The sequence below is a fragment of the Antechinus flavipes genome, chromosome 3 (assembly GCF_016432865.1).
Source record: "Antechinus flavipes isolate AdamAnt ecotype Samford, QLD, Australia chromosome 3, AdamAnt_v2, whole genome shotgun sequence".
In the NCBI taxonomy this organism is placed as follows: Eukaryota; Metazoa; Chordata; class Mammalia; order Dasyuromorphia; family Dasyuridae; genus Antechinus; species Antechinus flavipes.
The window spans coordinates 559,105,094-559,122,850 of record NC_067400.1 but is presented as its reverse complement, the minus strand read 5'-3'; the positions used below and the strand labels follow the sequence as shown (position 1 = coordinate 559,122,850).

At 33.1% G+C, this 17,757-nt stretch overlaps 1 protein-coding gene across 1 annotated transcript in view; it reads left to right on the top strand.

The window, feature by feature from the left end:
* Window positions 1-17,757, top strand: part of CSMD2 (CUB and Sushi multiple domains 2) — a 1,001,023-nt gene that overhangs the window by 612,197 nt on the left and 371,069 nt on the right. The window contains exons 10-11 of the mRNA XM_051987630.1: window positions 3,809-3,930; window positions 17,295-17,398. Of these exons, the coding sequence (XP_051843590.1) occupies window positions 3,809-3,930; window positions 17,295-17,398 (226 nt within the window). The remainder of the gene's footprint in view (window positions 1-3,808; window positions 3,931-17,294; window positions 17,399-17,757) is intronic.

Sequence of the window (17,757 nt, the reverse complement as noted above, 5' to 3'; positions counted from 1 at the left end):
GTGCTGTCAGAAATATGAGGCAATGAGGTAAGATAGTTCATAGAATGCTGAATGCCGAGGAGAAAGACCTGAGTCTAAATCCTTCTTCAGAAACTTGATAGTTCTATGACCTGAGGCAAATCATGTAACCTTTTTTTTTTAATTTTGTTTCATAATCTGTGAAATGAAGAATTTGAACTTGGTGATTTCTAAACTCTTCTAAAATCAATGATCACAATAAACATGAAGAATGCAGAGAAATTTGGAAAGATCTATATGAACCGATACAAAAAAGTGAAGACCTAGGCAAATATTTTACCCCATTGACTACAGTGAAATAAATGAAAATATTGACAAGCACAAAAATTATGATTAGTCTTGACCTTAAAAACAAACTCTAAAAGACATTTCCCTTTGCTCCTTGACAGTGATCGAAGTCGGCAGGTGCATCTAGTATCAGAGTTTTTGATATGCAAAAACCTTTGATGAAAAGAATTGCTTGATGGGAGGCATTGAACAGTGGCTATAAAGGATATGTTAAAAAAAAGATATCAATAAAATTAAAGCAGTAAAGCTCTTTTCAATGGAATTATAAATGTTAATTTAAGGGAATGGGGACATTGGAGTCTTGCTGAGGCTTCAGATATCTTTCCATTTAAGAAATGCCTTACTTTGCCTGCATGTAAGGCTGGCCCTGTCCCAGATGGTGATTGATGCCAGGATTTCCCAGGTGCCTTAGAGTACATAATGTGACAAGATAGCAGAAGTATTATATTTACCACCGCTTTATGTAGACATAAAGCTCATAAAATAACATTTACTGTGAGGCTTGGTGATCAACTATACAAAATAAAGATCTCAGTGTTTACATCTCTAGTTATGCTTCAAGAGAGTACCTCCATTCTAGAAGCAGTGTTAGAACAGCATTTACAAGAACCAGATTGACTACTTGTATTTTAAAAGAACCTATCTTCTCTTCAGCTTTTGACAGTCATTTCAGAGATGAGCAGTAGGGAAATTTGTGTCATACCACCTAGCATTTAGGAACTACCTATTGTGTGCCAAGCACCATGCTAAGTTCTGGATCTGTTGACTAAAATTGTGTACTCAACTTTTGGTGACTAGTACTATTAAACTATGGGTTCTCCTAGGTCAGCACTTGGACTTTTAGCACATTTAGGAACATGCCTAAGAAAGCATAATTCTTTTATAGGTCTTTCCTGGTTTATTTATATCAATTTGGAGATGGAGAAATCCTCAGGGAAGTCTTAAATTGCTTTGTTTCTCAAGGTTTGTTAGGAGTAAAGTGGAAAGACTCCAGCATGGAGTCCATAATCTGGCCATGGTAATTACTGTGCATTTGATTATAGGCTAGTCTCTTAAATTCTCCAAGTCTCATTGTTTTTATCTGTAAAATAAACAGGTTAGACTAAATTATTTTTAAGATCCCCTTTATCATTAAATCTTATGAGACTTTTAATAGAGAGAGTAAAATAACAGAGGACATGCACATAGAGATTCCAGGGTCAACTGGCCTAAGAATTGCAACAAAAGGTTCAGAGCTTAGGGTTAGGGAAAATTCCAAAGCCATTAGGAAACTTTTGTGAGGTGTAAAAATGATTTTTTTTCAGGATTCTCTGGAATTACTCTTTCATTGATAGCAGAAGCACCAAAAAATTGCTAAATTGATTTCTTTGCCTTAGTAGGTAGTTAGTTCAGGGAGACTGATGCAAGGGAATCTAGTAGCAACATCTAGGTGAAGGATGTATCTACTCTGTGTGTGTTGGGAGAGGTAACTTATAATTTTAGCCCACTTTGCTGGTGAATAAAATTATATAGAAAAATTTTATACTAATGTAGTCCCATCTCCACTCATCAGATGCATAACAATGTGATCAATTACATTGGTATTGTTTGTTTAGAACTGTAGTGTTCACTAAAATGCTCCTAGTATGATTCTAGTTCTACTGACAACTTAAACTCACTTTAGATTTAGGTTTTAGAAAACACTGAATTAGTCTGTCGGGGAGAGGGGAGAGGAAATATTTTATTGATAGTTGAAAAAGAAATCACTTTTCTTTCCCAATAGTATCTCTCTCCCTCCATGACCATCATCTATCATCTCTTTATTTCAATGCTTTACCATCATTTCTCAAAAATTGTAATTAAGAACTTCATTGATTAGAGTTTGGAATTGTTTCCTTTATATTATTGTGGACTTTGTCTAAGTTACTATTCTTGTTTTGTTAACTTTATTTTGGACTAGTTCATATCAGTCTCTCCAAGTCACTTTAAATTTCGTACGCCACATTAATATCCCATTATATTCATATGCCATAATTTGTTCATCTATTTCCCTAACAATAGTAACATTTTCTTTCCAGTATTTTACTACCACAAAAAAAGATATGCTATAAATATTTCTTTATATGTGAGACCTTTACCTTTGTACTAGAATCCCTTCACTATTTTCTGTTTTTTAAATTTAATTTCAAATTGTTTTCAGGAATGTTTGGGCCAATTCATATCTCTACAATCAGTGTTTCTTCCTATAACCTGCCAGTGTTTGCTATTTTCAACTTTGCTCACATTTGTCACTCTAAGGCATGTAAAATAAAGCCTCATTTTTTTATTTGATTTTTTATTAATAATTTAGAGTATCCATTCATTCATTTATTCTTCTTTCTGATTTGAATTTTTTTGTTTTGAAAACTGCCTTTTCATATGTTTGGCTACTTACCTAGTGGACAATGGAACTCTGTTATATATCTGTATCAATATTGTATATATTTTGAACATCACACCTTTATCAGAGATATTTTAGCCTGAAAAAAAAAAGCAAGAAAACTAAAATCATGTGAGTATGAAGGAGAAGAATGTGGCTTTTGTGATAAATATGTAACAGTATTTCTGTTACCACCTCTGACGATCACTTGCACAAAGAGGAGCATGTCATCTAGGTCTTTGACATTATCTATCATAAGGAGATCTATCACAAGCCTATCACAAGGAGGCTTGTGATAAGGAAGGGAGGAAAGAAGAAGAAGGAAGGGGAACAGTTTTTCTGGAGGGAAACTGGGACTTAAGGGACTTAATTTTTCTTGGAAGCTACTCCAAGATCACATGTCCTTTTTCAGCTGGCAAATAGATATAGTATATCAAAGGTGGGGGATGGGGAGTGGGGCAAGGGATTAATTATATGAAGTCCTCAGGAGAGCTTTTGAAGACTTTGTGACTTGCATTCTGTGCCTGGATTAGAGACTGTGGAACACTAGACCACTTGGCATTATTCTTTCCTCTGTTCCTTTCTCCGTTACAGGTAGAAGGGAGTAGTCATACCACTCTTGGATTCATTTTGTGGTCACCAAATGGTCTTCCTTCCTTTCCCATCTAGAGCTCTTTTGGTGGGGTTTGGGTTAAGGCCATTTATACTAAATGATAAACAATCCTAAATAGTCTTGAAGAGAAAAAAAAGTTTCTCAAAAAAGCTTAGGGGTTTATGTGGAAGTTGGGGAATGAGGTGGGAAGGATGTGGGAACAAGAACAATGAATTATGTCATCATGAGTAGAGGATTTGATTATAGTTTATGAGCTTCTGGGCTTTTATTTATTTTTTTAAGTAGCAGGTAGAACAGTTGCCAACTCAATTTCTTTGTCTTCGTTTCCCATGTATTATAGACTATTGTACCAATCAGTTAAATCTACTGAAAAATGGGAGGAAAGATTGCAATGGAGAACCTTTCTGACAGAAAGAAATTATAGCTTCTGGGCAAGGGGGACAGACCTGTGGCCAGTGCTAACATGGCTCTTTTTTGTTTCCTTTCTATAGCTCGAATGTGTGATGCTCACCTCCGTGGCCCTTCAGGCATCATCACATCCCCTAACTTCCCTATTCAGTATGACAACAATGCCCACTGTGTGTGGGTTATTACAGCAATCAATCCTGCCAAGGTAAGGCCTTTTTACTCCTTAAATCAGGTAGCCTTATGGCTAATAGGGAGACTCTATTGAGCAGAATGGTCATGTTATAGATTGAATCATGAAGATTTACATCTTCTCTAAAAGGCTTCAAAAAGAAGTACATTATTATCAATATAGCTTAGGTATGGGTATGTTCAGAAACCAGAGGGTGAATGATATGGAATATCTGAGGAATATGTGATTTCCATAGTGAATATTGTGCTCTTGAATCCTCCCCAAAAGAATACCTATCAGTCATATGGGATGATACTGAACAATTTTCCGTAGCAAATGAGAAAGTGGGATTCAGCTTTGGCTGGATTAAATCTGAGTAGTACTTTCTAGAGGTTATTAAACTAGTGAAAGGGTATTCTTCTCTCCTAGGAATTTTTAAATGAATTAATAGGTGCTAGCTGTGTAGCCTGGAAGCAAAGCAAGGTCACTTGTTGAGGGAATGTCATGAGAAGCCAATTAAGTAGTGTTGGATGTATTTTTTGTTTTTGTTTTTGTTTTGCCAGGTAAATTGGCCATAATTTTCTGCCCACATTTATACTAAGGAGGGTGACTAGAGTAGAACCTTGCAGTAAACAAAATGGATCATTTCCTCCAGTGTGAAGTTTTTTAATCTAATGAAGCAGGAAATAATTGTTTAACATATCACATTGGCCATAAACTATTATAAAACTTAGCCATGCATCTTATTGTTAATTATTATTAGATTATAATAAATATTACTATAAAATTACAGCATAAACATAATGTAATTTACATATAATTATATATTATACAATTATTTATTAATGATTTTTGATAAGAGTGTGGCCCTAAAGTTAAGTGGTAAATGGATAGATTTAATTTTCTCTTGATTGACACCAGAACTGAGGTTCCAAAGAAATGATTTTGGACAAGTAGGGAAAGAGAGATTTTCTTAGACTGTGTATAGTTTTTCAGTTATGGACTTTTGACAACATGTGGTGATAATTCATTTCCTTCCTATCTACTTCCTTTGTGGTTTTGAAGATAAAAAGAGGGAGTTTATTATTAGTACAGATATTTTGGAAGCAAAACTTTGAGAGAGTCATTGGGGCTAGAAAGAGAAGACTAGGTATTCCCTACATTGTACTTTTTTTATCAGCCTTTTGGAATCCTTGGTGACAGTGAAGTAAACTAGAATTCAATACAAGTAAACTAATGTTACCTATGGTTTTCTGAGTGTTTAGCTTTGTGACATGAAGGAGCTAGGGTGTCTTTGCCATCAAAGAATTTAGTGTTCTGTCAAAAACCAGATAGACATAAAGAAAACACAAAACATTAGGAAACTGGAAATAGTTTTTGAGTGGCATAAACTCTAAAGACTTTCATAATCTTATAGAAGGAGGTAGCTAGGTAAATAGAGTACTGGGCCTGGAGTAAGGAAGACCTGAATTCATATTGGGCCAGCTTGAGAGACTTATTATTTGTGTGACCCCAGATAAGTAACTAAATTACTTAATCCAGTATTTCTCAAACTTTTGTTCTCAATATCTTTATATTATTAAACATTGTTATGAGTCTATGCAAAGAGTTTTTGTTGATGTGAGTTTATATTTATAGATATATTACATATTATATTTAATAATATAATATAATAATAAACTAAACAATAAATAACAAAATTACATATACAAAATATATAAAACATGGTTATATTTATAAATACTTACCATATTAGAAATAAAAACTAATTTTGATTTTGGAGACCTTCTGAAAGGGCTTCGGAGAACCCTAGAATTCTCTGGGCCACAACTTTGAGGATTACTGTTTTAATACATTGGAGAAGAAAATGGCAAACCATTCGAGTATCTTTTTTATTTCAATAAAACCCCATGGAAAATATGGTTCATGAATTTATAAAGAGTTGGAACTGAAGATCTGAATAATAGCAACAACAATGTAACCATGGAAAAAGCACTGAAATTAGAGTTAGTAGACTTGCATTTTGATACCTTGTTTTACTGCTTACTAGCTTTAGTGATCTAGCTTCTGAATTTTAGTTTCCCCACGTGGAAAGCTTAATAATAACACTTGTACTACCCATTTCTAGGAGAGTTTGTGATGCTCAAATGAGATGATATATGTGTGGTATTATATGCTTGCACACTTATGTCCACATAAGTATGTATGCATGTAAATTCATAAGTGTAAAATTCTATGTAATTTAATATATTTTTTCTTGTATCATTCAACAAACTACATGGTAACAGTTTAAGAGTGCTTGGAGTCAGGGAACCCTAGATTCATATCTTCGCTTGGACACAATCTGGCTATGTGACCCTGGACAGTTCATTAATTGATCAGTGATCTGGGCATCTCTTTAAGACTTTTAAATGATAGAATATTTGCTGATTTGTATCAGGAGTGGCAAACTGCATCAAGTTAATTCTTTACACTGATAAAATCAGAAATTGGGAATTCTTCTTTCAGAAGAAAAAGAGAAAAAGAAATCATCATTAGTTAAAGCAATCAGAAATTGGTTAATGGAAATGGATTAAATTTTATTTGGAAGTTTTATGACATTTTGAATGATTGAAAGCTATTCCTTATGCCAGTGTATATGTATTTTTAGTACCACTGTGCTCTTGGTAATACTGTATGACTGGCAACCATGAAATAGCTACTCTCAGAAGAATCAAAATTAGAGATTCCCAAAGGGCAATGAAGAGACATATGGTGATTATAATCAGGATACTTCACAAAATGACATTATCAAGACTATGATTGATTAGAAAAAAAATGGCCATCATCCACAGAGACCATGGAGAGATAGCTTAAAAGTTGCACTGGTATCCAGAAGATACTAAAAGACCCAGAGATAGATTTCCAGGGTCCTGTGTTGACATCTCTTTGGAGGATTCATAGAAGTATTTGGACAAGAATTCCATTGGTTAATAAAACTTGCATATACAGTATTGCAATCTTATTTCAATTAATTTTAGTTTCCCTATTCTCTTTATTTCTTATTTATCCTCTTTATAGCTTTTTTTGCATATTATTGTTTGTTTGTTGTCTTCTCCTTTGCTTCTTTTTGTATCCCCAGTTTTTAGCACCAGGCCTGGAAAATAGTAGATACTTAATAAATGTTTATTGATTGACTTGTAGAAATGCCTAATGTGGTAAAAGCACAGACTTATAGAAATAAATATCCAAGTAATAGTCATTTCTATTGCTGCCATAATTTCAGCTGCGCCTTAGTAGATGGTCACTGTTTGCTTGCTGCTGACTGAGAGGAGCACATAGCCCTGGAGCAAGCAGAAAGGGAAGAGGAGTAATGGAGAACAGAAAGATAAGGTTCAGTCTTTTCAAAGAGGAGATTCAATGAGAATAAATCTAAGAATCACCGTCTAAAATGTGTCTAGAATCAAAATGAGGAGTTGTGAGCTTCATAGGATAATTGAATTAAGAGAGTAGAGAATGACCTTGGACTGAAATATTCCATCTCAGAATGAGCTTGGATAAATCACTTATTCTGTGTGATTTGGTTTCTTCATGTTTTAAATAAGGGAATTGAATAAGTTGGTTTCTGAAGCCCTTGAAACCATATATGTTACAATTATCCCAAGACTATTGAATCCAACCATCTCATCTTGGCTGTTTTCGTTTATATTAATAATGGAGTTAGGGTTTGACTTCACAGTTTCTGACCCCTAAACCAATACTTTCTTCTACAACAGTAGGCTGCTTTCCCAGATGGAAACTAGAAGGGGAGATGGTCAAGGTTCTCTGAGGATTTTATTTTCTGTCATAAGAGCTGTGTATAACCCATGGGTTTGTAGGAATAAACTTAGTCAAATTCCCTCATTTTTGAAGAGTAACTTGAGACCTAAAGCATAGAAGTTTCTACAGGCTATCTTACATAGCTGCTTAAGTTTACACAACTAGTAAGGGGCAAAGATATTTAATATCTTTATTAATAATTAATAAAATAATTAATGCTTGGTGAGAAGGGTTCAAAGCAGCAAGAAACTTACTTGCTTTATTTTCATGTCCCTTAGTTTGGCACTGTCACCAAGCTGGCATTTTGTAGTTCCAGTTCTCTTACAACCTTTTGAAAATCTTTTTGTTTAGGAGGGTTGAAGATAACTACTCTTTGGTCCTAATGGAATCTTTGAACTGAAAGAAGCATAGGAACTTTGTTGATTACTGTAAGCTTTAGTTTGGAGTTGTCTTAGAGATTTGGCTTGTCCTGACCTTAGGTCCATAGCTTCTTTTAGAAGAATCTCATAGATCAAGGAATTAGATAGATAAGATAAAATAGATTGATTGAATTACCAGAGTATTTATTAAACCCTGTGCTAAATCCTAGGGATATAAATGCAAATAAGCAAGATAATCTACCTACCCTTTGGGATTTTATACAGTGTGTCACAAAAGTCTTGAAGGCTGCTATAGAAGTAGCTAGTGGCACAATGGATAGAGTGCTAGGTTTAGTGTCAGGAAGATCTGAGATAAAATTTGGCCTCAGACATTTATTAGCAGAATAACTCTGAAGAAATCACTTCATCTCTGTTTGCTTTAGTTTCTTCAGCTGTAAAATGGGGATAATAATGTTACCAAAGATTATAAAAATAAAATGAGTTATATTTGTTTTTTTAAAAAAGACAATTAGCACAGTGCCTGACATATGCTAGGTGCTATATTTTCCTTCTCAGTGAAATTTTAAGTTATTACAGCTTAACTAAGATTTTTAGGACACCATATATTTTAATAGGAGAAGATAGTGCATAAAGGGGAGCTGAAAAAGAAGGAAGGAAGAAGAAAGGGTTTATATACTTATATGTGTTGAGACATGACTTATTGATATTTTTGTGAATAAATTGGAAAGCTATAGACTAAATAGCAATAAACTTAGAAGAATTCAGAAGTGACTGACTGACTAGGCCCAAAGTATGCTGATTGATGTATCCATGTCATCCTAGAGGTGTGTATTTACTTAAGTACCATTGGCCTTGCTCATAACTTGTGTGTATATGTGTATGTTTGCATATGTGTGTGTACATGTGTGTGCTTAACACCTCAGGGATTTTCATGAAGATATTTTATGTTTATCAAATTTATACATGACATAAAGCTGAGAATGATAACTATAGAATAGATGAAAGAATATGAATGAGAAAAAATATCTTGGCACACTTAAAGAATGTACTAACAGTAGTAGAATTCCACTTAAAGGGGTAACTATAATGTTGAATTTGGTTTAAAGATAGATACTGATCCATATAAAGCAGGACGTTAGACCTAGATGTATCAGTGACAGAAATATCAATTTTAATCAGTCATGTGATGTCATAGTAATAAAGTAACATACTCAGGTTGCATTCATAGAAATAGAGTCTTATGATGTTCATAATAAGGAGAATTATAATTCTGTTGTACTCAGTTTATGGAGTTTTTCTTAGATCATATCTAGAATATTGTGCTTTAGACTTGTTCCATATTTTTGGAAGGACATTTACAACTAGATCATGCCTAGAAGAAGGCCATTAGAATAATGAAGAAACTTTAGCCATGGGGGAAAAAAACATTTTGTGGAAATAATTGTGGATGCTTACTTTGTGTTTCCTAATTATAAAAATTTAGAAAGATTTGATTTATTCTGCTTGACTTCACAGGATTCCCATGACTGAAAAATCATGGAAAAGTCTAGATTATATTCCATTCATTGAATGGAAACTATTCTCTTAAAGATCACCAATCACCAGTTGCTTCTTCATGTATAAATGAAAGATTAAATTGCATGGCTTCTGAGCTTCCTTATAAGATATAATTCTATGGTTCTAAATCCATTAGTGTTTCTCTCTCTTTTTTTTGTCATCTTCCTTTACATCTCTGCAGTCTTTGTTGCTATTGGCCCCTTCTCCTTATTGAAGGCCCTCTTCTTTCTTGGCTTCACAGATTGTTATATTACTGGTTTGAGTTTTCCCCCCTATATCTAATCATTTCTCTTGTTTTCAATATGATTTTCAAACTTTTAAAGCAGCTATTCTCTAAGGGTCTATTTTTTTATCATTCTCTATAATTTTTTCTGAGTGACTTTCCTATCTATATATTTGTAATATATTTCTATATATTTACAATATATATGGTATGCATATATACAATATATGTAAATATATATTTATAATATAATTACTCTTATAATATTGGCCATAGAGATCACTCCTGAATTTTTACCTTCAGTACTCCTATCTTAATGGAAGTCTCACCATAGTGTACCTTTACTTGGATATCCCATTAGCTTCTCAAAATGAACATGGCCAAAGTTAAACTTACTATCTTTCCCCTTTAATCTATTATTCTTTCTATCTTCATCTTTTCTGTCAGTGATACCAATTTTAAACCAATTTTTTCCACTTAAGATCTTATTTTATCCTTAACTCTTCTTTTTTGCTCATCTATGATTACCATAATCTTTTCATTGTAATTCAGGAATATTTTTTAAGCCTTTCTATTTTTCTTTTCTGCTTCTGAGAGAGTTACTACACACCCAAGTTCACATCCTTATCATCTCTTAGGTGATTGTAATAGGCTCATAATTGATCTTGTTGCTTCAGTATTATCTCCTTTTCAGTCTGTCTTTTGCACCACTGATTGCATAGTCTACCATATGGTTTTGATCATTTCATTCCCATATTAAATGAATTTGAAGGGTTTCATCCATCCTTTTCCCTTCCTGTTTCTCCTTTTCTTCTTTTCTTTTCCCTCTCCCAACCTTACTTTTTTCTTTCACCCATCACTTTCTTCCCTCCTTCTTTCCCTTTCTTCTTCTTCTTCTTTTTTTGTTTGTTTTTTAGATTGATCCTTCTTATCTTGCCCAAGCTTGATGTGTACTCTTGGTTATCATCTTATTATTGATCGGTGTGAAAGCTTTTGCCTGCTCTCTTTCTGACCTGGTCCAAGTCACTCTTCTATAGACAACTTTAAGAGATTCATTTTGTTTATGCCAAACTTAATATGGGCACCTGATTGGCACAGCTTATTGATACTCAATTCCTGAGCCCAGGAGATCTGACAGCATCTGCTTGTCAGGTAGTTGAGGTTATAAGTATATGTTACCATTCATAGTGAATTAATTTTTCAAGCAACTTAAAATTAAAAGGTTTTAATTTTTGTTTCCAATCAGACTTGAGTTTTTGTTTCTTATTTTTGCTTTTTATTTGGTTCTTTAGGGCAGAACTTGGCACAGTAGGAAGAAGTATTTTTATGGAAAAATAAATTTTACCTTGAATTAAAGCAAAACCTTTAACACTATCATCAGTACCCTTATGTGGCACTTTAAGGGTTGTAAAGCACTTTACAAATATCTCATTTTATTTTCATAACAACTTTGAGAGTTAGATACTATTATTTTTCAGATAAGGACAACAAGGCAGGCATAAGTTAAATGAATTGCCCAAGGAGACACATGTTTCTGAGGCTAGATTTGAACTCAAGTTTTCTTGACTCCATTTCCAATGTTCTATCAACAATGTCATCTATCAACAATTAGGAATATCATAATTTAAATATGAAAAGTCATATCATGTTATATGAGGAAAAGGGAAGAAAATACTTTTCACAATTATGGCTGGGGGAAACTTCTAAACTAATTAAAGGATGCAGATGATTACAGAGGATAAAATGAGTAACATGGAAAGAAGGAACACTGAAAAACTTTGTACAAGAAAAATAAATGCAGCTAGAATTTTAAGGAAGCAGTTAGCTGGAATGATATGAAAATCTTTGTAATAATTTTCTCTGATAAAAATCTGATATTTACATTATAGAAAGAATTATGACAACACTATTAAGTATTTATTATGTCATAAGCATATACTAAATCATAGGGATAGAAATAGAAAAGTGAAATAGATTACTTCCCAAGGAGCTTTTAATTAGAAGAGACAAAATATAAAAGAATGATCAGTTCAAGGCAAATGGAAAGACCTGGAATTTCTAAGGGTAGGGTGTATAACAAGGCTCAGTATTCCTTAGGTAATATAAGTAGTTAAGATAACAGTACAAGAAACTAGGGAATAGAGACTGGTCAGAGAGTGAGGTCTAGGAGGCAGTGACTGGACATGGTAAGATCTGGTGGTCCTCCATCTCTTCAGAAGGAAAGAAGTTGTTGAATCTCATCTTATCCTAGCTCTATGAGTCTTCAAGCATTTGGAGCAAAGGGGGAAGGTAAGGGGATAGAGTATTCCTATTGTTGAAGGTTCTTCCTGCTGCCTATCCTCTCTTAGATAATTTTAGAATTAAATAGGAATGAGGTAAGAGATGAAGGAAAAAGATGAAGCAATCTAAAATATAAAAGAGTAAGAACCATTCTCAGTTGCTAAATGGTTAAAGGATATGAACTTTTTTTCAAAGAAGAAACGCAAGCTGTCAACAACTAGATGGGAATAATGAATCAAATAACCAATAATGAGGGAAATACAAATTTAATAAACTTTTAGATTATATTTTATACCTTTCAGATTGTCAATGATAGAAAAAGATGAAAATGTCAATTATTGGAAGACTGTGGGAGCACAGACATATTCATTCTCTATTGTTGGGACTATAAATTGGAAATCTATTTGGACTAATATGACCAAAAGTCATATTAAACTGAAAATACCCTTTGACCCAGCAATATCACCACTAGGCATATATGCTTGAGAAATAAAAAGCAGAGTAAACAAAAAGATCCTTATATACAAAAAATTTTATGGCTGTACTTTTTTATTATATCAAAGAATTAGAAACAATGTAGATGCTCATTAATTAATTGGGAAAATGGCTAAACAAATTGTGATATATGAATATAATGGAACATTGTTGCACCATAAGATATGATGAATAGTATGAAGTCAGAGAAACATGAGAAGACTTGTATGAACTGATACAGATGGAGATGAATAGAACCAGAACAATTTGCACAATGACCACAATAATTTAAGAGAAAACAACTTTGATAAGCTTTAAAACCTTGTTGAATACAGTGACTCATGATATAAAGCCTGCCTTCTACCTCTTGGCAAAAATATTATAGAGTAGCAGTACAATATGAGATATATTTTCTTTTTTATAAAGCTTTTTATTTTTTCAAAACATATGCGTGGATAATTCTTCAATATTAGCCTTTGCCAAATCTTATTTTCCAATTTCTCCCCTTTCCCCACAGCCTTCCTTAGATGGCAAGTATTCCAATATATGTTAAACATGGTAGAAATATATATTAAATCCAATATATGCATACATATTTATACAATTATTGTACTGCACAAGAAAAGTAAAATCAAACCAGTAAAAAAAGAAAAAGAAAAGCAAAATAAAATGCAAGCAAACAACAATAACAAGAATGAGAATGTTATGCTGTGAACCACATTCAGTTCTCACTGTCCTTTCTCTGGGTATAGATGGCTCTCTTCATCATTGGACAATTGGAAGTGGTTTGAATAAAATGAAAAATATTTTCTTTTTGTTATTATTACTATAGCTTTTTATTTACAAAACATATGTACAGGTAATTTTTCAACATTGACCCTTGGAACCTTCTGTTCCAACTTTTCCCCTCTTCTCCCCACCTCCTCCCTTAGATGGCAGATAGTCCGATACATGTTAAATATGTTAAATTATATGTTAAATCCAATATATGTATATATATGTATATATATATGTATATATATGTATATACAGTTAACCTTGCTGCACAAGAAAAATCAGATCTAGAAAGAAAGAAAAAAAAACCTGAAAAGTAAAACAAAAATGCAAGTAAACAACAGAAAGAGTGGAAATGCTATGTGGTGGTCCACATTCATTTCCCATAGTTCTCTCTCTGGGAGTAGCACTCTTCATCACTGAACAATTTGAATCATCTCATTGTTGAAATAAGCTACATTCATTAGAATTGATCATTGTATAATTTTGTTGTTGCCGTGTATAATGATCTCCTGGTTCTGCTCATTTTACTTAGCATAAATTCATGTTAAGTCTCAAGATGAGATATATTTTCAAAGAAAACTAAAGTTTTGATTTTAGGTAGCAGGTTTGACTATATTTATTTGTTAAGAAGAAGGGATCCCATAGGAGTGGCAGCAGAAGGGGATTGCAACTAAATGGGTAATGATAGAAGTATGATAAGACTATCAATAAAATAATTTTAAATATATATCAAAAAGTCATAATGATACAAAATACTAGTTTTGTTACTGTTGTGTTAAATTTAATATGCATTAAAATTATGTTAATGGAAGTTTGTTTTAATCCCTTTTTGCTCATTTTTATATATTGAAATGTTCACACTATATTGATTAAGTTAACAAAAGAAGAATGCTAAAAATTTATTTTCCAAAAATTAAAGAGTCTATCACAATATTGAATTACCCCTCACTCTAGGATATTAAGCAATGATTGTATATTTATTAGATATGTTGTAAAGGCGATTTTTGTTCAGACATGAGATGCATCTCCCTGAGCTTCCTTTTAAATTACGTGATTATTTCATTGATTCAAATTTTAACCAAAATTTGATTTTTGATAACAAATTAAATCAAACTTTCATTTACTCAATAATATTGCTAATGTGTCTGAGGTAAGATGTGAATCTAAGTCTTCCTGTTTGCAAAACTAGCTCTTTTTTTTTCTCCTGTTTTTTTTTCTATACTATATATCCATTCCAGTTTATCATCATGTGCCATTATTTTTATTGTTCATAATAATAGCTGTGTTTATGCAGTACTTTAAGGTTTCTAATGTATCTTACATCCATTATTTCATTTGATCCTATAAAAGCCTTATGGGACAGTTAATTAATGACACATTAAAGAAACCTCAGGCTTCAACCAAAGCAAAGGATAAAAAAAAAAGTTTTGTAAATAAATATTGCACAAGGTATCTTGTTGTTCTGCACGAAGGTGATAGTATATGTTATACCTAATGTAATTAGCTCTTTAATTAGGGTCAGACTATTTAAAAAGCAGTTTACATGAATGACTGGTTCACTTAATGATGTGTGTCACTGTAGAGCAGTGTTCTTTGTGTTAATTACATTATTTTATCATTATATTTCCACATTAATAATAGCGTTCCAATCATGGAGACATTATTATATAAGAGCCTTTAAGAAAGTGTGCTTTGATAAAACTATAATTCTCCATCTTGAACAAAGAGGTATTACAGGGAATTTAGACTTTAAGAAAGCTTCATTCTTTAATTATATGGGCCTTTCTCCTAAAACAAACAAACAAACATAATGTTACTTCTTTTCTCATATTAGATTACCTATCCAAGTATCCCTTGTGTTAACAAATCAATATGTACTTCATGAACTAAAAGTTGCCTTGAGAGCTAGTGGGGTTCCTTTTGGATGGAAGTCTTCATTTATAGACTAGACCTTTTGTTAGTAATGTAAGGAGAGTTATTGGACATATGTATACAACTGTTGAACTAAACCTTTAGAATCTGTGCATTTTCTGTGCGGATTAGCAAAATATGAAGGAGATCATAACTTGAATTCATTCACTTCAGATATTCTGGAGTTGTGATGGAGGGCACCTCACTCACATCTTACTTGCCATAAAGACAAACTAAAAGAAAGAAAAGACATTGTTTATATTAAAAGAACTTATAATCTGTTTGAATTTCCTATCCCTGGAGGAGTTTAAGCAGAGGCAGCATGAAAATTTGGGATTTTGTAAGGAGAATTCATGTTTCAAGTAGGATTTCATTTAAATGTACTCTAAGCTCCTTTCTAGTTCTGATATTCTGTTATTCTGTGACTTACAAGAGGCATAGAATACATACAGAAGAATAGAAATCATTCTGAGCTGTAGAGTCTTGGAATACTTTCTATTTGGAGACATACAATCTTATAAAAAGATCTTGAAAGGGTGAGGGAGCTTATAAATGGTGCCATTTAGGGATCCTTCAGACAGATGAGGAAGGGATCTATTGACCTAAAATTATTATCCTCTGTATATTAAGTATACTAGATGAAGAAAATGGGAAAACTAGCTAGATTAAAGAATTGAAAAAAAAAACTAGCTTAAAAAAAAGGAATTGGTAGAAACTATTTTTGAATGTCCTCATTTAACATGTGTAGCTGGAATACCTACCACCTAAATACAGATATCTGAACTAAGCAAAATAGAAAAATAGATAGCAACTACCTTATTTTGGACTGCAATTCCAAGAACTCCATAGTTATTAGCACATCCTTCCAACAATCTGTTTTCAAAGAAAGAGAATAGTACCAATTTGAAAAAAACACACCCTTATGATACCTTCAGGAGTCTTTTCTATGAGACTTAGGTGTAGACCACCTTTATGTTGCTTTATGTCTGGCCACTTGATGGGTCTTGATTATATAGATTTTAATGTTGGAGAGAAAATGAAGAAGATGTTAGGAAAAGCAGAATTAAATCAAAGTTCAGAAAGAGTATCTGAAGATAATTTTTTTTAGATCAGAGAAAGACAATGTTAATTTTAAATTTGTGAAATGTTACATAAAATGTTAAGTGACCAGACATCTCCCAGTTCTGATGACGAGCAAACCAAAGAGAATGAACAAGAGGAGATCTTTGCTAGTCTTTAATAAATTCTTCTTCATAGCCTATACCAGGTTAAAAGGATATATCAGATTATTTCCTTTCTTAACAATCCAGAAGAATAGAATAGTTGTGAATGGTTGGGAATGGATGAAATGGCCTTTGCTGGTCATTCTTAGTGAGGATATTGTACATTCCATGCTATACATGGATATTGTTTCAAGATTCACAGGTATTTTAATGTACTGATCAGTGGGACTCTACAAAGATATCCTATTAATGAGCCTACTTTACTATGAAGACCTTTGAAAATAGTAAGAGGCTTCAAAAAGTTTGTTTCCTATTGAGCAAAGATCCAAATAGTGGAGAGCAGCATGATTTAGAGGATAGACAGTTGATCCCAATTGGAGTCAAGAGGACCTGGGTTACATCCTGTTTATGACACATCTTGTCCGTGTGACCCTGCACCAGTCACTTAAGTTAAAGAGAAGATGCTAGTCTGTAATGGTAGAGGAAGTCTTCTCACTCAGAATCTGTTCCTGTGGAATCACAATTCCTGTCCCAGACCTATATCAATAAAGACAACCCAGAAAAAATAGTCTCTGAATGAGAATTCTAAAGGATGGTTGTGCAGTAATGTTTATAGGTATCAAGGACAGGTTACTTATCAGAAAAAAGAGGAAAATGGTTACTAGTTTCTTTGTTGGTGGCACTTGTTTATTTAAAAATTGGTTTAAAAATAATAACCTGAGAAATCTCACTGCCACAGCTCCTATTCTAATACTAATGATTGTGTTTCTCCCACAGGTGATCAAGCTCACTTTTGAGGAATTTGACCTGGAAAGAGGCTATGACACCCTGACTGTGGGGGATGGTGGGCAGGATGGGGACCAGAAAACAGTTCTCTATGTGTAAGCAAAACTTCTTTTCCCACCATGGTTGTAGAAGGAGACAATGTAGTTGAAGAAGTAATATTGGGAGAAATGGGTTTAGGCAGAATAAACCCGATGTCCAGTAGGGAATGGGGAAGTTTTTTGCTCTAGGAAAAAGAAAAAAATGGATTGATCTCCAGGTCAATTTAATTAAATATTGAGTCCATATATACCTTTGAAAGATGAGTGCTCTGGTTTTAGGAATGTTTTGTCTGCCTCTACAAACACTGAACACAAATTAAATATCTGAATTTACATTAAAATGAATAGATTCTTGATTAGTGATAAGAGGAAAGATTTATTGAATTTCTCTGAATATGGTTTGGATTTTTGTTCAA